The 22076-nt window shown below is 48.7% G+C and overlaps 1 protein-coding gene across 3 annotated transcripts; it reads left to right on the top strand.

Annotated features, from left to right (window-relative positions):
- Positions 1 to 1259: 1259 nt before the first annotated feature.
- Prdm8 (PR/SET domain 8) lies at positions 1260 to 21542 on the top strand. Of its 3 annotated transcripts, XM_075943158.1 has the most exons (5): positions 1260 to 1791; positions 15180 to 15312; positions 17458 to 17678; positions 18524 to 18752; positions 19186 to 21542. In XM_075943158.1, the coding sequence occupies exons 3-5, from the start codon at positions 17460 to 17462 to the stop codon at positions 20811 to 20813; spliced, it is 2076 nt and encodes a 691-aa protein (XP_075799273.1). In that variant the 5' UTR covers positions 1260 to 1791; positions 15180 to 15312; positions 17458 to 17459; the 3' UTR covers positions 20814 to 21542. The 3 variants fall into 3 exon arrangements, with proteins under 3 accessions (XP_075799273.1, XP_075799274.1, XP_075799272.1); XM_075943159.1 differs by lacking the exon at positions 15180 to 15312; XM_075943157.1 differs by lacking the exon at positions 1260 to 1791 and having other exon boundaries at positions 15072 to 15312.
- The last annotated feature ends 534 nt before the right edge of the window (positions 21543 to 22076 follow it).

The following is a 22076-nucleotide window of genomic DNA, read 5'->3' as shown; positions in this document are numbered from 1 at the left end:
CCTTTGCAGCTCTGCGGTAGAATGAGCACAACATCCCTCTGCCGCCCTACAAAGCCCTGGGCTGAGGGAAGCAAATTCAAAAGGCCACCACCAAGACAGAGAAGTTGATCTTTTCAGACCCAGTCCGGGTTCTAGACAGACAAAGGTACAAGACACAAGCCGCAATCAAGCAAACCTTACAGTTGAAGTTGGAATGTGGGTGTCTGTGTTTTCAGACAATCAACCTCAACCTCCAGATTTTCTAAGGAGTTCCTCTGCCTTTCCCCCCACTCAGCCGCAGGCGTGAGGCACACCCCTGCCCAAGCCTCCCTCCTGCGATTCTGCATATGCTTTCTTGCTAAACGACTCTTTCCCTGGTTATCTCCTCACGGGATACATCTGCTGGGTGCCTAGCATCCTCAGCTCCGCTTTCATCTTTTCGTGTCTCAACACATTGTTTCCTCCAGTCCTGATGGCAGTGTGGAAGGGAGCCATCCCACCCGGCCGCGCTTTGGGATTGGCAGTGAGTGAATGATTGGCAGCGGGCATCTCTGGCAGAGCTTTGGCATGCCGCAGAGTGGGAGCCCCGTGCTAATGAATGCCATCTACACCTACCAGATGTGCCACTGGGTGACATGCCAGGTCTTTTACATAATGCCATTCTGCCGGACACGAGACAGCTGGGGGTGGGGGTGTCTTTTAATGCCTTGGGGTAGCAGTGGGTCTGTCTTCCCTTTATTTTATTTTTGTAGTCAGACGGTCCTTCACTATCCATAAGCCCTATCAGCTTCCATTATGTTACCCTAAAGACTATAAAGCTGAGGATGTCTAAGAGACAGCTCTTTAACTGGAGAAACTTGAGTTCGCGAAATGTGTCCCCTGTCGTCCTGCACGCCCCGCCTATTTTCTACTTTCTCGAGTTTGCTCTCAGCTGGCATCACTAGAGAAACCTATTAGAAGTGTATAGAAAAAAACTAAATAAGCACCCATAAGATCTGAAATGAAAGGAGGGGAGGGGAGACGCCACAGTTCCAACCCACCCCCAGGTTAAACGTGCACCGTTCTTCCCACGCTTCGGGGGAACCCTGGTTCTCCTCGCTGCCACCACCCTTAGGAAACTAAAGACCGGTTTCCCCAAGGAAGATGCCTTTCCCAGTGTCTGTCTCAAGTTAGGGATAAAGTGTGGACGTGTCCAAAAAACCCGTCTTTGGGGAGAGGAAGGGTGTTTCCTCGGGTAGGATGAACTATGTGGGAGGCAAGGGAAACTACAGACTAGACTAACCACAGTTCTGAGCGAGACTGGAGGTGACGGTCTCCACCTTAGAAGAACCGCGGAGCTCAGGGGGATGCTAGACTATCCTTTAAGCTTCCGCCACATCTACATCAGGGGATGCCCCGAATCTGGGCTACCTGAGGAGGGCAGACCTCGGACCCTCCCAGGAGCCGTGCCTTCCTCACACACGCCCTCCCACGATCGCCATCAGCTCTGAGACCACAAGGAAGTCGCCGCTGCCACCAGGAACTGCTCCCACCCGCAGGCCGCTGCCCTTGGCCTCGGGTCCTGCTGGCAGAGCAGGTCTCTAGCACCCACGCCCCGCCCGCCGCCAGGCTCCAGATGGCCGCTCCTTGCGCTCGACTTGCGGGGCCCCAGACGCCGCCCCGCAGCAGCCGGCAGTCGCTCCCTCCCAGCTGCTGCTGAAGAGCCCAGCACTGATCCGAGAGGCTACGCTGGGATTGGGGCGGGACCGCCGGAGACCGAGCGCGGGACTTCAGAAGTCGGCTGGCCTGGACTGCGCGCCCCACTTTCCGCAGGTAAGAAGCTGGGCTACGCCCGCACTCCCCCTTGACCTTCCTTCCCCAACCCTTCGAGAGCGGGGCTGGGGCTGGACCACCCACGGGACAGCGGGAGCCGCTGCACAGCCGCCAGGAGAGGGCGCCCAGCACCCAGAACCTGTTCCATAGTCGGACAGTGTCTAGCCCCCCCCCCCCCCCCCGACCCGGTGCAGCCAAAAGCTGCTTCGGCCGGAAGGACTCCCCCTTCCGTCCGAGAGTGGTAATGCCCACCACCAGGCGAGACACCCCACTTTCCCAGTTTTCTTCTCACTGCCCTCCACGCTTTCCGTTTTTTTCTCTTCTCTCCTTCCCTCCCCTCCTCTCCTCACCTACCCAATTCTTCTCCTCCCCTTGCCTCCCCAACTCCTCCCCTCTTTGCTTCCCTTCCTCTCCTCCCCAATCCCCACCTTCCTGGTTCTGTTTCTACTCTGGCCCTTGCATTTCGGTAATTTCCCCCAGAGTCCCTACACTGGCTCAGGAAGGTTTTGTCTGCCCCTGGAAGATGATGTGGAGGGAGAGCGATGGGTTTCCTGCCCCGACTTCTTGCTCTGTGGGGTGCCTTCAATCAACCGGAAGTATGACAACCATGAGGAGCTGGAGTTGTCCTCTGATGATGATGGGAAAAATGGGGTGTTTGATTTGGGATTGAGTGTTACGGTGGGGAGCAGCGCATCTGCAGAATGTGGGCCTTCGGGTTCTTGGGGGACTCAGTCTCCTCATACTGAGTTCCTTCCTTCCAATGCATTCTGGACGTCCCACACAGTCCTCCCTTTACCAAGACACCCCAAAGACCTAAAGTTGACCTCCCAGACCAGTCCTCTCCGTTTCTACTAAAGCTGGGGCTGAGGGTAGGAATGGAGAAAAGACACTAAGGGCTGCGATGCCTCGACCCTGCATGCCCAACTGTGGTCTCCTCTAATCCCTAAGTGTCCCCGTGCGACAGTGCCTGAGAGCAGGTTCCATAAGCTCTCAGAATAATCCCCTCGGAAACATTAATCACAACGACCAGCGAGTGCAAACTGTGAGCCCACGCGGTGTCTGCCTTTTAATCCTGCACGTAATTTTGAAAAGCAACATCGGACAAGGGCTCTGTTGATCCCTTACAGGAGTTCGTGCGCGGTCTCTGACCTCCCGGACGGGCTTTCCTGAAATTCCACAAAGCCTTAGCCAACATAAAGAAATATGAGAGGGCAGAAAAGAAGCCGTGAGGGGAGACAAATGGGAAACTGGGGTGCACGTTAATTACTATGGAGTTAACCCTAGGCAGGAGTCCAGAAATTGGACAGGAGCTGCGGTCCTGCGGCGGGGGTTGGGAAGCAGTTGGCTGGGACAGGTTAGAAGTGGAAGTCGGAAACCCAGCTTTTTCCCTCCCAAGCTTCGAACCCACGTGACCTCATGCAGGCACTGTCCTCCTGTTTGGGTCAGTTTGCAAGAATCAGAGTAAACTGGGGCTTGTTGCTCGCACTTGAGATTTCACTATCTTGTCGTTCAATTAATCATATTTCACTTCTCCCATTTTATTCAAAACCGTCTTTCAGGTCCCTCATAATCGTAATCTGCGCCATTGCCTTTTATCTTTGATTAATTAGGAAGCTGAAAATGATAATGGAGGGTTGGACCAATAAATTAGCTTTAGGAACAGACGGACCGAAGTCCGGAGTAGCTGTGTGGGTGGGCGCTACAGGATGGGGAGGGGGCGCCAGGGAGCGAAATACACTCGCTAGGCACGGAAAGCACCGGCTAGGACCACTCTCTGTCCTGAGTACTGAAAGACCCCTTCTGCAGCTTGAGTCTGCGCTTTGGAGAGATGGGAGTGAGGGCAGGGCTTGCTCTTTCTTTCTGAGGCCTGGCCACACAAACTAGAGCCCCAATTCAGTCTTCCTTGTTGAGCACATTTCTCTAACAAGGAACTGGGAAGTTCTATTTGGCTTTTGCACTCTTTCCTTCTCTCCCCTTATTGGTTGGTGGGGGGGAGGGGCGGGGAGAGACTGACAAAAAAATCAGTCCCCAGGCTCCCAGGCTCAAGAGGCAAGACCCATTGCATCCCTTTTCTCCTTCGTGAAGTCGCTCACGCCTCCAGACGGCTGAACGAGAGAGCACTTTGCGGCTCTTCACGGCTTCACCCCAGCCCTCTTTAGCTTTCAATTGAAAACCAATTAAAGGTTTCTATAAATCTGTTAGCTCCCCTTTTATCTGGGGACCCCTGATGCATGCGATATTGCCCTTTAGATGCCTCTTCCATGTTTTGTTTTACAATTGTTGTATCAATATAATGCGGCCTTTCTTCTCCTGTCTCTATAGATACAGATACACAAGGCAAACCAGAGCTATTGAGGCTCATTTGTCCCGGAGCCTAGCAGCGCTCCCCTTTCTCTCCGGCTGCTTTCCCTGCTTCGGTAGCAGCAGCAGTTATGGTAGAAGCAGATGGCGGCTGATTGGGGGAGCTTTGTGGCTCTAATGCTGAATACTTTATGGAAAAGGACTTTATCATGCTTGGTTGGGCAGAGGAACAAGGGGGTGAGATTTATGGCCAGGAAAAATAAATCTTTTTCCAAGTTGTGGTTCCTTCTCACCAGTGTCTCCTTTGCCCCTGGGGTCAAACACTAAGGAATTGGTTTGATTTGATTTGATTCGCCTCTCCGCTAACAGCATTTTTTAGTCAGGGTCTGCGTGGAGCGTGCACTGAGAGCCAGCCGTTTATGAAATACACCTCGCTGGTGCTGCTTCAACATTGTCTGGCCACGGGGTGAGGAGCAGAAGGACAAGGTCTCAAAGGCTGTTAGAGGCTGTGTTTTCCTGTAAGTCTTGCTGAGTGGGGCCTCATTGTTGTGATCCTGCTAATCAGGGAAGAAGAGAAAAGGGTGCTTCCATAGTCAAAGCCAGAGAAGGACATTAATCTTGAAGAACAGAGGAACTGACAAATCTGGGGAGACCCCAGCATGCTTCCCACTCTGGAGGAGTCTGAACTGGAAGATAGTTGGGCACTTCTGTGAAGGCAACGTTTTCAGACTAGAATTTAAATTCAGTTCTTAAGGGATCCACACAAGGCAGCCTTCTACCAGAGGGCAAACCCATCTCCACACACACCCTTATCATTCGCCTTCTCCCTTCCTTCCTGAGTTTTGCTTCTCTTAAGTCAGATGAGTTCTGCAGCTGCTGCCAGAGTATGTGCCCCTCCCCTTGCCTTTAGAACCTGTTCTACAACAACTTTACCCTAAGGTCACTGTGTTCCTAAGGTACAGTGTCACCCTGTGCCTCCCAAGGGCACAGAGAGATAACATGCATAGCGAGCTCATGGAAGCCTGGCACCAGGAGAAGCCAACTAATCTCAGTTGTTGGCTCTCTCTTCTTCAGGCATATTCATTGCTTTCTGATCTTTAAAATGCCATTTTTCATTAAATATATATGTATATATAAATGCATATTAAGTATATATTGTCCATTTAAATATATAAAATGTATATATGTGTGTGTATATATATATCCTCCTCCTCCATGTTCCATACCCCTTTGTTATACTTTTCATATTTTATCCTGATCCTTGAAACTGAAAAAAATTAAGAAAGCTTCCGTAAATGTCACACAGTTTTCTGCCACTAACTTCCTCCTACCTCTCTTAGGAACACTGGCACCCACATGCCAACATGCACCTTGGCATCTTATTTCCCTCTAGAAAGGAGAAAGCATGTGATAATAGATAATGGAGCTAAGACTCAAAAGTTATATTCCCTGAGCATCTCACAAGGTGGCATGCAGATGCTTCAGACAACTAACCTCTGGCCTTTTCCTATGTGCCAGGCCAAATGTTCTGCCACACTTAATTCTTATGCTGACACAGTGACTATTTTTTTTTATCATCATAGGTTTACCCTTGCTTCACAGGAAGCAGCAATGCAGAGAAACTGGCAGAGAGTCAGAGCTGTGATCTAAACACTCCTAGCCTGCTCCTGGAAGTTCAGAGAGGTTAAGTGATTCACTCAGACACATAACTTGCTAACTCAAGACACAGTTTTCAAATATACGTGTTCAGCATCTCAAATAGACAGCTCTTAACTACTGTCTGTTATTCGGAGAAGAAGCAAATGTCTCTGGGTCCAGGGACTGGGCTGGAGATTTCAGATAGCTGAAGATTATAAGCTTGGGACAAACATACGTAATCCTGGCTGTGGAGGATGTGCACAGTAACACGAAGTGATTGCTAGGCTAGTATGTAGGTATTAGGGCTGGGGAGGGGTGAGGGAGGAGAAACAAGTTGGAGTGAGAGCATAGCCCAGTGGTCCAGAGCCCAGATAGTGTTTAGGGTGTGGCTTGAGGACCATCCCTAGGAAAATGCTGTGCTCTGTGCTCCAAGGCTCTGTGGATGCAGCAGGCCCTGTAGATGCTGCTCTAGACCCAGCTGCTTGGTTTTTACCACGGGGGACCTGAGGACCATGACATCTCTTTCCAGCCAGGGCTAGTGAAGTTGTGACCCCGCGGCAAACCATTGCAGGCCTGGGTTTTGACTGTAGGATAGCACTTGAATTACCCAGCAACACACTCATGTTTCTCATCCACTAACTGAGTAGTTTTACCTCTGACTATGCTACCCTGATTTCTCTTGTATCTAATGTGGCACCCTGACCGGTGACACCTCCCAGGCCAGAAGCAAAGTTTCCCAATGGGAATGGGTGAGGGACCCTGTCTATTCCTTCTATCCTTCTAGCTTGGTCTCCTGCAAATTCCTGGAAACAGGTTGGGTGGAGAGGCAGATAGTAGGATTTTGCTGTATCTTCTTGTGCCTCCATCCAGAAGTCCTCAGCCTTCATTTAGCATCCTGGAAAACAGGTGAAGGGTATACTTTGCTGCATTCCCAATGAGGACATGAGGCAGCCTCAATAACCACAGGCATCACTGACATTGGGTATTTGCCCTATACCAGGCATTTCTTTGCTCTTGCTAAGTAGAAACTTGATCCTCACAGTAACTCTGTGGAATGGTTCCTGCATTGCCTTGAGTTCCTAGATGAGGCTGAAGCACATGTCCGGATGCTCCCAGAGCAAGGAACTGAACCCAGTGTGACTCCTCAGGTGGGGCAATGCACCTGCTGGTGCCTTAGATGCTGCTTCTTCTCGGTCCGGTCCATGCTCTAGGCTTCTAACTAAGGAGGATGTTCATTAATGAAGGCGTTGAGACCTCCCCAGGATGTCAAAGACTGAAATGAAACTAACCCTGGCTCTTGGAAGTAATCCCTTACCATCTGCCCAGCAACTGGTTTTCCAAAGCTAGCTCGTCCTGGTTCTCTCTCCGAGAACTCTGCAATCCCAAGGCAGCTCTTGCCAGCTAGTTCAATTGCAGGAAATAGGAGGCTGAGCTAGGTCACTGGCAGCCAGCTAGTGAGAGTGCGAACACCGGCAAGCACTCTCCAAAACTGGGCGACCTGCCAAGGCTAGGTCATGCGTTCTCCAGCATAGCAGGTGGAGAATGAGGCTGGGGAAGAGGTGAAGGAGTATTACTGTCAGAGCAGGCTTCACCCTGGAGACCCCCCTCAACAACAGTCACCTAGCGCCTAGCTTTGCCATGAATTGAGAGGAGGCTTTGGGAGGTTAGGCAGTCCTGGAAATATGACAGGCCCTTAGAATTTCTCTGGGCCTCTGCTTAAGGAGAGCCCCCAAGCACACTGGTTGGCCTGTCCCTGCTCCAAGCTCAAGGTTCCCCATGCCTCTCTAAAGACAGTCTCCTCCACGTCAGGTGACATCTTTGGTCAACAGCTCTGCATTGTGGTGAATTTAAGCGAATATTCTAGAGCCCCAGCTAACTTCAGGCCTGGGAAATACTTTTGGGTGCTCCCTCCTTGAGGCCTGTGGTTTGGCTTTCTCTAGAAGACTTTGAACTCTGTCACTACTGCTAAGATGTGGGCACCTGAGAATCCAGATATCAGAATTTTCTCAGATCTAGCAGCAGAGCCCATACTTTGCCTTGCCTCCCAAGCTCTGAGTTCAGATTCCATTTTAAGGGGTCTTGGGATATAGCACCTAGTGAGTGTAGGGAGGAAATGTAGTCTGCTGCAGTCACAATGCATTGGCTTTCTCCACAAGTTCAGAGGAGCCCTACTGGTATGCAAACAATATGCCATGACCTCAGACAAACCGAGAACGCATGCACAATGCTGAGAGTCATCTGCTTATCCACAGACTCTTCACAGTAAACTTATATTGAGAAAATATATCTTTCATAACTCTATTACTTTGGCTCTCTCTGGGGCCAATGGTTTTATCCTATGACTTTCCCTGAACTGTGTTCTCGAAACAGTGTCTCATGAAGACAAACAACTAGGAGCAATGAGTACATTACAGACACACAACCAAGGAAAGTAAGAGAAAGTCATATTTTTAATTGCAGATTTCGACAACCTTCATGCCCTGTTGTAAATGCACAGGCATATGGAGAAAGGGTTAGCAAACGTTACTGGAATGGAAGATGACCCTTCAAACATCGTGGACACAAAGAGAGCCTGAAGTGGAAAGAACGCCAGTACTGAGATTGTTTGGCCTCCCTTGTTGCAGGCTTCCAGGGGCTGTATGCATAGGTCCCTACACATTTACATTTCTGTGTGCCTTTAGTTAAGGTCCTTGGGAGGGGAAGGTCTTGGGGACAGGGTGAAGTTGCTTTAGAACAGGCTCTAAAGGCAAGAGACGAGTGCACTTCAGCAGCAGACACAACAATCTGAAGTAAGAGAAGCCAAAACCCAGAGGAGTGGAAGATAAGATGGAGGATACGGGCACAGCTTGGGGTGCATTTGGCCACCAGTTGGAGATTGCCCTATCTGTAGCTCTAGATATTTGAATTTCAATTTTACTCTAAAAATACTACAGTCATCCAGAGGGAGACAGAGGAAGAACCATGAAGTGTACAGTTGTTTTGGCCTACATTGAATTTGAGGCCTAGGAAATCACAATACTACAGTCATCAGAGTCTGTTATGTTTACTTAGAAATATTTCAAAAGATTCATGTGGCAATTTTAAATGTAAATCATTTTCTAAAAAGATGAGTTCTTGCTGGCGGTGGTGGCACATGGCTTTAGTCCCAACACTTGGGAGGCAGAGGCAGGCAGATCTCTGTCAGTCCAAAGCCAGCCTGGTTTACAGAATGAGTTCCAGGACAGGCTCCAAAGGTAGAGAGAAACCCTGTCTCAACAACAACAACAACTGAGTTCTTGTTAAAATCTTACGGAGGCTCATTAATATATTGGTTATCCTGTTACTGGTGACTAGCATACCAGTTTGAGAAGTAGCTTCTCATCTAATCATTCAAAAGCACAAACAAGCATCCATGTCAGTCCCTACTGCCCAGGGTTTACTCTATCTCACAGAATACAGTCACTGTCGTCTGTGACACCTACAATGCTACTGTAGCTTCTGATAAACTTCTCATCTTCGAAAACCATATTTGCTGGTGATTTTAAGTACTTTTTAACAAGCTCTTGAAGGTTATAGGTTTTCCACATAGCGTTTGAGAAAACATCCTCTACTGATGTTAAACTAATGTATGTCACACCTGTTGGCCATTGGCGTTGAGATGATGGGAGATGGTGTGTCCAGCAGTTCAAAGGGCTAAAAGCAGGGGAGTGATTTAGGTTTCCAGAGGACTTCTAGGACTCTTGCGAAACAATGTATTTTTCTCACTATTGTTATTGTTGATATCATTTCCCACCACCAAAGGTCTCAACAACTATATCATCATTAGCAAATTCCCAGCTAAGAAGGCCTGATTATGTGTACACTCTGGCTAGACTCTTTCCCCCAAGAGAAGAAATGTTTTTCTTGCTCAATTCCCTGTAACACAGTTCCTTGCAGGGTAAGTGTTGATCTGCTGGGAAGGCCAGCTGGAGTCAGACACCAGGGGATGAATCTGCCTGAGGTTTAGAGTTACAGTTTGAACTGAGGTATGGGGTGGATGGTCTTTCTCCTGGCTGTGTGAAGAAGTTTGTTGTAGAGCCTCTCAGCTGGGTGACATTCTCCAGATTTAGGCCAGCCTCATCGAGAATCTCCCTCTTGACAGTTAGACACTCCTCAATCCTACCCCGCCTGGCCTTGGAGAGAAGGGCTGAGCAGCTCACTGGAACCTGCTATTCTCCTGTTCTGCTCACCTTGTATAGATCCCTTGGGGGCCAGCGCTGTCAGAGTCTGGGAAGCATCCAAGAATCTACAGAGGTGATAGAAAACTAGGTGTCCCTTGATAGATCTCCAGATATTCATGTAGGGTACATCTAAGGTCAATATACTTGACTTGGTTCACACATTCTCCCCATTCAGGTGAGTGTAAAGTAGTCATTTTTAGATTAAATATATCATCTTCTAGAACTTATATTCAGAAGCCATTGAGCCAGTAGGCTGCTGCTCGTGCCCAGGAAAGGATGGCAGAGCAAGGCATGAAGGACACGTGCTGTTGAAGACTAACTAGCTCTCAGGTCAACCCCAAGACAAGTGTAACTGGGACTCAGAATCCCTCAGAGGAGGATTTAAACTTCGGAAAGGTAGCTTGCAATCATAATGGCACCAATGGCGGTAGTGTCTACACTTACACCTGCACTAAAGACAGTTGAGGGAAGAAAGAACGGAAGGACGGAAAGCCTTTCTTTTTCTTTCTTTCCCTTTTTCCCCTCTGAAGAGTCAGAGTGAGTGAAGAATCAGGAATATTAACTTCTTCCTGACAGGGTATAGAATTATCCATCCCATAAGATGGATAATTTCCCAGGACCAGACCAGAAAGCACTTTTTTTTTATAACCATCCAGTGGTTATTAAGACAGTAATATCCCAAGAGAGCCATAGACCCAAAATGAGCTTACCACATATGCTTGTAAAACACAGATTTGTGCTCTTGATTTTGGTGAACCTTTATTCTCATTAAGATATAAAACAAATAATCAGATTAATCTCTCACTCTCTCTTTTAAGTCACCAAGTATCATTCTAAGAATGAAAGAAATTGGCAGTCTAGTGTGGTGGTTCAAGCCTCTAATTCCATCACTCAGGAGACAGAGACAGACAGATCTCTGTTTTGGGGGCCAGCCTAGTCTAGGAGTGAGTTCCAGGACAGCCAGGGTTAAACAAGGAAACCATGTCTCATCTCACCCCTACCGCACCACCTCCCCCCCCCAGAAAAGGAAAAGAAAATGAATTGAAACCCCCATCAATAGTTTGGGTATCTGGCAGGTGTTTCTCCCAAACCAGCGGCAGTGTTTCCGCTTCTAAGTGCAAATCATCAGTCATATTTTTTCCCTTAGAAAACTCCTTATTCTGAGTGATGAGGTGAGATAGTATCCTGCTGTACCTGGAAGTTTCCCCACCCCCAACTCTGACAACCCCTTCTGCAGACACCCCTGGGGGAACTTAACTAGAATAGGAAGAGCTGCCACCCTCTGCTTCCATCTCTGAGAATAATGCTCCCTTCATCTTTAAGAATAATTTTCTGTTCGCTATAAATTGCATAAGTCTTTTGATCACCAAGACTGTGCTGGTGGATTGCTTTGGCAATAGAATCAGAGATAGAAACCAAGACCTAGACAGACAGAAAAACACTGGGTTCTTGCCACCCGTGGCCAATCCTTCAGTGATTTCTTGGAGATATCTTTTTTTTTTGTCTCCTATGATGGACCTTTTACATATGTGAGGCCCTGCTTCTGACACCTGAGTGATAAATTCACTGAGAACCAAATTTCACTTCTGGCCCTTTCCTTACTCTCTCCTTTAGGTCATAAAAAGGGCCACTTCAATACTCATCTGTCAGCGTCTCTCACCTTCTCTGCCATAGTCTACATGGGCTACATGGGTGTTTTTTTTTTTTTCCACAGCTGCAGAGAACCTCGCCATAGCAGAGCAGAGAAGTGCCCGAACTCATTATGGTGGCACTTCTCCTTATTTAGTTGGAAATAAACCCCAAGGAAAGAGCTCCAAGTACATTCATAAACCCAGTGTTCTATGTCATTGCATAAAACCATTGAGTTGAGGTGTATTTTTATAGCGCTGTCTGAGGCCAGATAAATGTCTCATCTCTTCATTTAGCATTGCTGAAATCCAGTAAGTGATTTCAAAGTAGTGTGTGTGCTACCTTAGCCCACACACTGCTAGAAAATACAATCATTTGTGGAGTCTATTAATGATCGATTGTCATTTTGACCATTTATATTAACAAATAAAATGCACACCACTTGCTTACAATATTGGAGACCTCTGAAACTGGGATTTCAGTATAGCTTACAATATTGGAGACCTCTGAAGCTGGGATTTCAGTATAGCTTACAATATTGGAGACCTCTGAAGCTGGGATTTCAGTATAGCTGCTTGTTTGGATATGCCAATCATGTGTTTGATCTTCAAACCAAAGGGCAACTCACATCCTTAAAATTGTGGGATTTTAAAACGTAGATACTTTAACCCAAAAGCAGGAAGGAAATTCACAAAGAGGATGAGGGGAAAAAAGTGAAATAAAACATCTGTTGGTCAGATTCTTAAAAAAAAAAAAATCTTTCCTCTGGACTGGAAGTGGTAGAGAACTTGAGGAAGGTAGGCCTCCCTCCTCCTTGATGGACTGAATTCTAGGTTCCCTCTAGCTTTAGATTTGAAAGTCAAGCTCATCGACTCCCACCTTAAATACCAGAGTCATTCTTTATTTCTCACCAGGTAGAACCAAGAATTCAGTACTTGAGCAGAGATGTAGACAGAGAGAAAGGAGACATAACACTAGAGGGGAAAGAAAGTAAGATACAAGAAACACAGCCTCCAGTTAGAGCTGGTTTTCTAGAAACCTACCTCCTGGAGTAGAATGAGTGTTTGGGGTTTTTACAGGATGTACACAGATTGTTGAAGTGCATGGGCAGAAGATGTTTTCTGGGACAAACAAACTTTGTCTTTTCTAAATGATAATCAAAGCAGACACAAAGCGCTGTACTGTTCAACTCATCAATGGAACTAAGTTCCCCAGCAGGCCTCCCACTGATACCTGTGTTACCTGAATCAGGCCTTGGGTTCTACACTACCACAGATCTCTGAGAACTGAGTTTCTTATGCCTTTGGTTGTGAGCCTAGTCTCATCTCTCCAGCCCTAGAACTGATTACTAACATGCCTTTGTATTGCTTACCTCTTGGCCTTTCTGGTCTTCCATGTCTTTTCTTCTCTCAAATATCTTCACTTATAAATATTTTGCCTATATTCTTTTACCCAGGGGCTTGTTTTCCAGATTGGAGACAGCTCTTTTCACGTTTTGAATTCTCTTAAATATCAATATGGGGACTCTGTGTGTGTATGAGAGAGAAGGGGGACAAGGAGAAGAGTGAGGAGGAGGGAAAGAAGTAGAAGAGGAGGAGGGGGAGGAAGAGGAGAAGAGAGTGCCGAGGGTTCAGAATGAGGGGAAACCAATGGAGTCATAAGAAAAGTGGTGGCTGAATACAGCTGCAGCCTCTTACATGGATATATCTGAAGACTGCCATTTAACTGAACTCTTTCACCTGGATATTTTAAACTGAACCTACTTACAGAGTAGAAAAGACACTTTAGGTGGAAGAAGAGCTGCTGTTCAAGAACTTTCTTTAAAATGTCAGTAGTCCACCTGGAAGTCAAGTGAGAATGTTGACCTTTTTCCTGGTCTGTGATGATGGTGTCTTTTTTTTTCCCCCTGAAGCCCCAGCTTAATTCTATGCAGGGGTTCTGTCTCAGCAGGACTGGCAACTTTCTGCGGAAGGTGAGAAGAGAGGATTCCAGACAAGTGAACTTCTAGGAAATTCCTTACATTCCTCCAGTATCCATTCCTCCCTTGCCGCAGGTCCCAGCAAGGAAAGACACTGGTGTCTTGCTGGCCTCCACGGTTCCAGAGAGAGGTCTCGGAACTGCATGAGAATCATACTCTCAGCTGCTCTTTGCCAACCCTTCACACATTCACACTGAGAGGCAGGGACAGGGACTGTCGCCTTAAATCCTGGTCTTGCCTCTTGCCCTTTAGCGAGAACACTATGCAATTGAATTTATACTAAGCCTGACCTATTGCCCAACTGAATGCCCTGAGAGTGCGGTGTGGGAATTGAGGGATCGCCTGTGCCACTCGAAGGCCTTTCTTCCCTTGGAACAGAAAGCCTACCAGAGAAAAACAGCCCGAGAGCCCCCAGCGTCATTGTGTTGTGGCCCCTGCAGAATGGGTAAACTCTAGGGGCTGTCAAAGACCTCAAGTCATTAGCATCAGCTGCTGCTCTAAAGGACAAGCCAGCGCCTCTAAGTGGCTTAGAGCACAAACGAGGCTCCCGAGACAGCCTCACTCCTGCGACTCCATCCACTCTTCCATAGGCGGCTGGATGAGAAAAGCTCTTGAGAGACCGTCTCAGCAATAATTTTTACTTTACTTTGAACGTCCTCTTTTACCCCGAGGTCTTAGAATCCCGCAGTTCCCATTATGGAACCCCTTGGGGACCACACAGAACACCACACAGAGGGTGAAAAGCTTTAACGCCTGAGTCCAACGACTCAGGCTCTTCCCAGCAATGCTCTCGCAGCTCATATCACTCAGGGACCCTTGTCCTGGGACCTGAAGACTACCCAAATCCCTTTAGGAGGTGTGGCAGCATTCCGGATTTATCGTTGTACCCCATCCCTTGGGCCCGGAGAGGACTAAGTGAAGTTCCCACAAAGTGCACCCCCTGGTCCCCTGAATTTACACAAGTCTTCCTGCTAGGTAGGGAGAACGCTTTTTAAGAGACCGGTTGTCATCTCCTAGGCCACACTAGCTTCACAGGTTAACTGCAACTCAATAGCCAGAGAAGCCCGGGGGGTGGTAAATTCTCTCACACACTCTTATTTTTTGAGGGAGGAGTGCACAACACTCAAACTCTGGGGACTTATGTGAGTAGTCCAGGCACTGGCAATATAGCCAATTCCTTGTCCTAGATCCTCCCAGCAAAACGGAAAAGAAGCACTCTGCTCCTTCTGGTACCTTCCTTCCAGAGCCTGAAACTGACTTTGCCACCCTAGGAGTTTCAGAATGCCCCAGCCACTGGAGAAGGCGAGCCAGGCTGCTCTTGGGAAGTCTGTGCCCCTTGGGGAAGGAGCTCAGGAATTGCCTGGCGCTGGCAGGCTGGAGAAGCTAGGCTTGCGGCAACCGAGGGAGCTCCCAGACCAGAAAGAGTTAAAGGGAGGGGACGTGGGCTGTCACGCGTCATTGGGCAGATTATGTGCAGCAAACAAAAAGTGTGTGTCTGCGTGCCAGTCAGTCATTGCATCGGGTCCATCTGTACAACTCGCCTCTTCTCTCTCTCTCTCTCTCTCTCTCTCTCTCTCTCTCTCTCTCTCTCTCTCTCTCTCTCCTCATCTTTCTATCTGCATCTCTCTTCTCTCTTTGGACAGAACCTACAAGACTGACACCGACACCTCTTGACATGGAGATACACTAATGTATTAGGCAGGAAGGAACACTGGGTTGCACCCTGTCGGTTCCAGGTGGCCTTATTTGGGCGACTCGGTCCTGACCTTATTTCTGGTAAGTCTATTTGCATTGACGTGGGAGGGGGATGGGAAAAGAGCAGGTTGAGAGGAAAGAGTGAGGCAAAATTTGCCTCCTTTCTCCTCCCTATCTAGAAGATAGAAGGGAAACGATTGCTGAATGTTATCTGCACGGGCAATAAGATTATACAAAGGGAGGAGCGGGTGGGAGCACTTTACCAGAGAAGCCAGGGACTGGGGAGCTCGCGGCGGCAAGACAATGCCAGCCCCGAGTAGAGGGAGAGTATCAGGAAGCAGCGAGGGCAGCTACAGGGTTTTCAGCAAGTCCACCGGTCTCTAGGTTTCCCAGGGGTATATGCGAAGGAAGAGAACCCGGGGCCTAGAGATGGGCGTCGCACTGTGAAAGGCTAGCTGGGTTCTGTCTATCGCTTATTGTGGCTGCTTTGCGTCCTGGCGGCCACCTTGGCATCACCGACCGCTATTAGCCGTGGCGCGGGACCTTTTCGCTGTATTGTTAGATAGGACTGCATTTTAATGACTGCGTCCCTGCTGTTGCCGAAGTAGTGGGCGATCTCCTGTCACAATGAAATGCTTCCCTGTAAGACACTGGCAAAAGCGGGGCAGAAATCGAGGTACGAAATGTTGGAATGCAGGCAGCTGGGGAGAGAATGGGATTCTGCCGAAAAGGAGGCAAGAGAACCTGTATTCTGTAAGGTATTTGGTCTGCAATTGGAAACCAAAAAAGAAAGAATCGAACTCATCCAGGACAGAGTGTAACATCAAAACTTTCCGTTTTGTGGCTATTTCCTTATCCCTGCTGTCTGGAAAATATTCTTGCCATTTGGGTCATACGGAAGAGTGAGTAGAAAGGAGGCTGGCCAAAGTTTCAGGCATTACCTTTTAATCACTTTTGTAAGACTAATTGGTTAGTAGATGTTGATATAAAAAATACACATCGGCAATATTGTTCTTTAATGAGCTGCTAGCTGTACAAGAAAAGAATAAGCTTCCCCCGTCAGTTAGATTACATAAATACAGAGAGATCACAATGGTGAAATTACTAGGGAAAAATCAACTTAGAAGATTCATTAGATCACTTAGAAAAATGGCATGGCCAGCTAAAAGCTAGTTTAAATATCTTAGACGACTGCTTCCTTTAAGTGCTAAGTTTTGTAGGGGGTGGCCAACGGCTGAGGAAGGAAACCATCCCTGTATGACAGCTTAATAGAGAGCCCTCCACTGGGGCATTGCTTTCTAAATTGCTGCGGATTAAACAGCTGGAGGGACCACTAAGGACCATTCAAGCAGGGCTGCCCCCTCTTGCCCAAACAGGGTGGTATCCAGGGATGTGAACACTCACCAATCATGACACACTGTATTTCAGACAGGGGACACTTCAGACCTGCCCTATACCTGCTCGCTTCATGGGCCACAAGCGACTCAATCCACCCCCTTGTATAACAAGGTAACTGGGATTCATCCTCATCCATAAATAAGCATGTCGAGAAAAAAATAATTACCTCTGCTTGCTGCTTTTAATTAAAGCCTCGGAGGGACAGTGTTGGATTATGGTAATGAGCAGACATGCATCCCTTCTTGTAGGCTGCAGAGAAAGGTTAGCTGACACAGAATTAGTGGCCCTGACACTCCACTTGAAATCCATTCGCCATGCTCCGTCGTCCCCGCCGCCTGCTAGCTAAGGCTGCTCCCCTCACTAGAAGAAAAGAAGAAATTAAATCGAGGCACCAGGTCCAGTGCACAGGAGGACAGGACTTTCCCCCAAGGGCTAGAAGTTTTGGGGGCTTTGGTATTCAACCAGAAAGAAAATCTATATATGCTGGTTAAAAAAAAATACCCTCCCTTTCACCCCAAATCCTCAGTCAATGCATCCAGGAGTAATGTAGATGTGATCTAGCGTTCACACGCTCTTTATTTTCTTTTTCTCAAGCAGGAAGCGTGATCTCACGCTTCCCTTTCCAGATATTTAAAAGGAAAGAATAATACTTCAAACTTGGCGTCTTTAAAACCTGCCAGATTGTTCTGCTTTATTCTTAAAATAGGAGCGATGTAAAAAAGCCGGCAAGTGCAAAGAAAATATGTCTAGTAGCGGAAACGCTCTGCCGGGGTTCATAGCAGGAAAGGCAATAACAACTCGCTTCTTGTCCTGTGTATCTGTCTCCAGTGATGGAGGATTCAGGCATCCAGAGAGGCATGTGGGATGGAGATGCCAAGGCTGTCCAGCAATGCCTGACAGATATTTTTACCAGTGTATATACAACCTGCGACATCCCAGAGAATGCCATATTCGGGCCCTGTGTTCTGAGTCATACTTCCCTCTACGACAGCATTGCCTTCGTAGCACTCAAATCCACTGACAAGAGAACAGTTCCTTACATCTTCCGGGTAAGTCTCAGCTGCTACGGAGGAGTTGTCTGGGGGCAAGCATCCCTGTTGGGAGTAAGCAAGGAACCATCCTAAGGACAGTGAGACAGTTTGAGCAATCATAGTGAGCACTGTAAAAATTAGAAAAGAAGAACTAGACTCAAATTATCAACTGATTTTTTGAGAAAATTTGACTCGAAATACTAAGGATTCGTAAATTGGTTCCAGGCAGATTAGCAGTTCCTAAATTGCTGGGGGTAGGGACCTCTCTGGCTGGGACTATTTACTTGAGAAGTACTACTTCCTAGGAGTGCTTTTACGCGTCTCCTGTATGTCTGTTTTCTAACCTGGGAAGTCTCCTCATTTTCTGAACGATACTTTCTTTAGTCAGGATTAGTTGGTGTTCAGAGTTTCTATTTAAATAAATGGTAATTGTTTTGGCAACCAAGCATCTTTAAATCCATGTTTGTGTTTGCAACAGGCCTCACATTTCCTCGTCTTTCTTTTCGAAGAAAACCTGTTAGTCCTTCAAACCAGGGCTAGGAAGATGGGCAGAGGTGCCATAGAATAATTTCTAAGATCCAAACTTGCTTTTTTACTTCTGAAACACACGAAATTCCCTCCATTCTGTGATGACTGAAAAAAGAAATTCTCAATAGGCTAATCAATAAAACTAACTTAATGTTACAAAGGATCGTTATCTTGCCCATTGGCTGCAAATATAGGGGTGTGGTCCGACTCTATCAAGTTTTGTAAACTTGGGTACGGATGTTTGGAAAGAGCAAAACCAAAAAGAAAAAGCCCTAGTTTTTCTGGTTTCTGTCTTTCACATGGACGCCCCTTCTTGTCTTTTTAAAACATTATAGGTAGACACTTCTGCAACAAATGGCTCCTCAGAAGGTCTCATGTGGCTACGGCTGGTCCAATCAGCCAGAGATAAAGAAGAACAGAACCTCGAAGCATATATAAAAAACGGACAGCTGTTTTACCGCTCTCTCCGAAGGATTGCCAAAGACGAGGAGCTACTCGTTTGGTACGGGAAAGAACTGACTGAGTTACTTTTGCTCTACCCCTCTAGATCCCACAAAATGAACGGTAGGTTGGCTTGCTACCTGAATGTGGGTCAGTCGCTAGCGGGGGGGGGGGGGCAGGGGTGGGGGGGAGAAGCGCAAGGAACCGCTGGGACAAACCCAGGCTCCTTGGGCGCACCTTGCTTCTCTTGCGCACCTCAAAGGACAGAGGCAGTTTCTGAGGTTTTTGTCTAGAATGGAGCTGGGACAGAAAGGGAAGGAAAAGTTGGTGTGCATCTGGGTTGATAAACATACTTCACCAAGTCAAGAAGAAAAGTTGCACCAAATAGGACAATATATTCTCTCCTCGGCACTCAGCCCAGGAAGATAAAGTGGATTTGTTATGGGGATGATGGTTAAATGGCCTGTGGGTAATGCTGACTAACCATGTGGTGGTGGTGGTGGTGTGTGTGTGTGTGTGTGCGCGCGCGCGTGTGCGTTGTTTGCTCACTAAGCAGGGTCGTCCCCTTACACATGCCTGGAATGCAGCCAACGTTTCCAGTTTGAGTTCCCCTACGTGGCGCATCTGCGATTCCGCTGCCCCAAGAGACTTCATAATGCTGATGCGAATCCCCAAGACCAGCAAGGTGTCGGTGTGGGCACCAAGGACCACGTTGGCGGCGGTGGCGGTGGCAAAGAGCAGCAGCAACAACAGCAGCAGCAACAACAACAGCAGCAGCAACAGGAGGCGCCCTTGGTCCCGGGCCCCAAGTTCTGCAAAGCCGGTCCCATACACCACTACCCGGCGCCGTCCCCGGAGGCTAGCAACCAACAAGCCGCCGCAGGTGCCGGCAGCGCCAAACCGTCCACGGATTTCCACAACCTGGCCCGGGAACTGGAAAACTCCCGGGGAGGCAGCAGCTGTTCGGCGGCCCCAAGCGTCGGCGGTGGCCGCACCGGCCACCAGGAGGCAGAGCTGAGTCCCGACGGCGTCGCCGCTGGCGGCTGCAAAGGGAAGAGAAGGTTCCCGGAGGAGGTGGCTGCGGAGGGCGGCAGCGCGGGGTTGGCGGGTGGCCGTGCGCGCTTCTCGGAGCGGCCGCTGGCCTCCAAGGAAGAGCTGGTGTGCACCCCGCAACAGTACCGCGCCGCGGGCAGCTACTTCGGTCTGGAGGACAACGGGCGGCTCTTCGCACCACCCAGCCCGGAGACCGGCGAGGCCAAGCGCAGCGCCTTCGTGGAGGTGAAGAAGGCGGGCCGCGCGGCGGGCTTGCAGGAGGAGGCGGCGGCAGACGGCGCGGGAGGCACAGCCGAGGACCCCGACGCGGGAGGCGGCGGCGGTAGTGGTGGCGGTGGCTCGTCCACGCCCGCGGCTGCTTCGCCGGGGGTCGCCGAGAAGCTGCTGGCCCCGAGGCCCGGAGGCGCTCTGCCCGGCCGGCTGGAGGGCGGGAGCCCCGCGCGCGGTAGCGCCTTCACCTCGGTGTCGCAGCTGGGCGGCAGTGGAGGCGCGGGGACCGCGGGAACCGCGGGGACCGCGGGGGGCGGTCAGGCGGCTGCATCGGACGAACGCAAGAGCGCCTTCTCGCAGCCTGCCCGCTCCTTCTCGCAGCTGTCTCCGCTGGTCCTGGGCCAGAAGCTGGGTGCACTCGAGCCGTGCCACCCGGGCGACGGCGTGGGCCCCACCAGACTCTACCCGGCTGCAGCCGATCCGCTGGCCGTGAAGCTGCAGGGGACTGCGGACCTGAACGGAGCCTGCGGGCCCCTGGCGAGCGGCGGCGGCGGTGGCCTGCCCAAGCAGAGCCCCTTCCTCTATGCCACCGCCTTCTGGCCCAAGAGCTCGGCCGCGGCGGCGGCAGCGGCGGCTGCAGCCGCGGGGCCCCTGCAGCTGCAACTACCCTCGGCGCTCACGCTGCTGCCGCCCTCCTTCACCTCGCTGTGTCTGCCCGCGCAGAACTGGTGCGCCAAGTGCAACGCCTCCTTCCGCATGACCTCCGACCTGGTGTACCACATGCGGTCTCATCACAAAAAGGAGTATGCCATGGAACCCCTGGTGAAGCGCCGGCGGGAGGAGAAACTCAAGTGCCCCATTTGCAACGAGTCCTTCAGGGAGCGTCACCACCTCTCCAGGCACATGACCTCTCATAATTGATCAGAAGGACCCCGGCTTTTCACGCGTGTGCACGCACAGTCAAGCCACCTGCGGGAGCAGACACGCAAGGGCATCCACCACTTCCTTGTGCCCCTAAACACTGCAACTAAACACATGCACACACAGGTCCTTCCCCTGGCCAGGGGCCTCATCATCCAAATGTTTAACTTGGAACACACACGCACACGACAGGATGGTGGGTTTTGGATCGGGTGGGTTGTTTGAGGGGGTTTTCTTTTGAATGCACGGATTTTCACTTTCTCAAAAAAACAAAGGTACATTTTAAAAAATGTAATATATTGCAACATATTGATGCATTTGCCATACGTTTCTACTTAAATTATTAAGCACTTATGGTTTAGATGTAATAACTCTATGTAAGGACAAAATTTATTTTAGATATAAAGGAATAGAGGAAGGTGAGATGCGTTCTGCATTTCCTGATGTCAGCTGCGTTCTTACAAAAATAAACAAAAGGAATAAAAAGGGGGTCACCGTTCAATTTAAGTTTCCAGGGGGAAGTGCATGTATCATGAAATGATTATGGACTTCAATGAAGAATGTCATCAATTATGTAAATATGTATTTCCTTTTAATACAAAGTGTAACTTTGTGGCAGTGAAATGGAGTCTGGATAGTTATGTGTTTCTTTTATCCCCAAAAGATTTATTAAACTTTATAGTTTATCCAGGTATGTTGGATGCTTTGTCAATAAATAACTATTTTCTTCAAAGCAAATATTTGGAAAGTTTTTAAATTTTTTTGCAGGTCCGTATACTTTAGGTAGTTCATGTATCTCTATTGATTCCTTGAGAAGAAGCGAGGAGGCAGTAGCAGTGAGTACCACAAAGCCTGTGTCATCTTCATTTATTTGAGCCTAAAACAGGAGTGTTGACTGTCACTTGAAAATTCTGTAGTTGAAGAGTCTTAGGCTGAGTGACCAAGGGCAAGTCATTTAGCACCTGCCCTCCAGCTAACTTACCATGGTGTCAGCATCCCTTCCAGAAGGAAGATAATGCCTCTTCACACATGTGACCAATTTTCGTACAGCATCTGGGAGAACAAATTTAAAAAAAGGAAACAAAAACCCACTTTAGGATCTACTAGTGATGCTTCCACCATGGGAAGTTCCTAGAACTTTCTGTTTCTGTCCTCCATTAAGGACTCCAAGGAGAATTTATCTAGTAATCAGGCTTTAAAGATCATGGTTTGATCATAGTCAGTGTGTATTAAAGAGCCCAGTTTTACTGGGAGTGATCTTGA

Source organism: Microtus pennsylvanicus, chromosome 12, assembly GCF_037038515.1.
Source record: "Microtus pennsylvanicus isolate mMicPen1 chromosome 12, mMicPen1.hap1, whole genome shotgun sequence".
Lineage (NCBI taxonomy): Eukaryota > Metazoa > Chordata > Mammalia > Rodentia > Cricetidae > Microtus > Microtus pennsylvanicus.
Note: the sequence above shows the minus strand (reverse complement) of the source record. Positions and strands in the feature narration are given on the sequence as shown.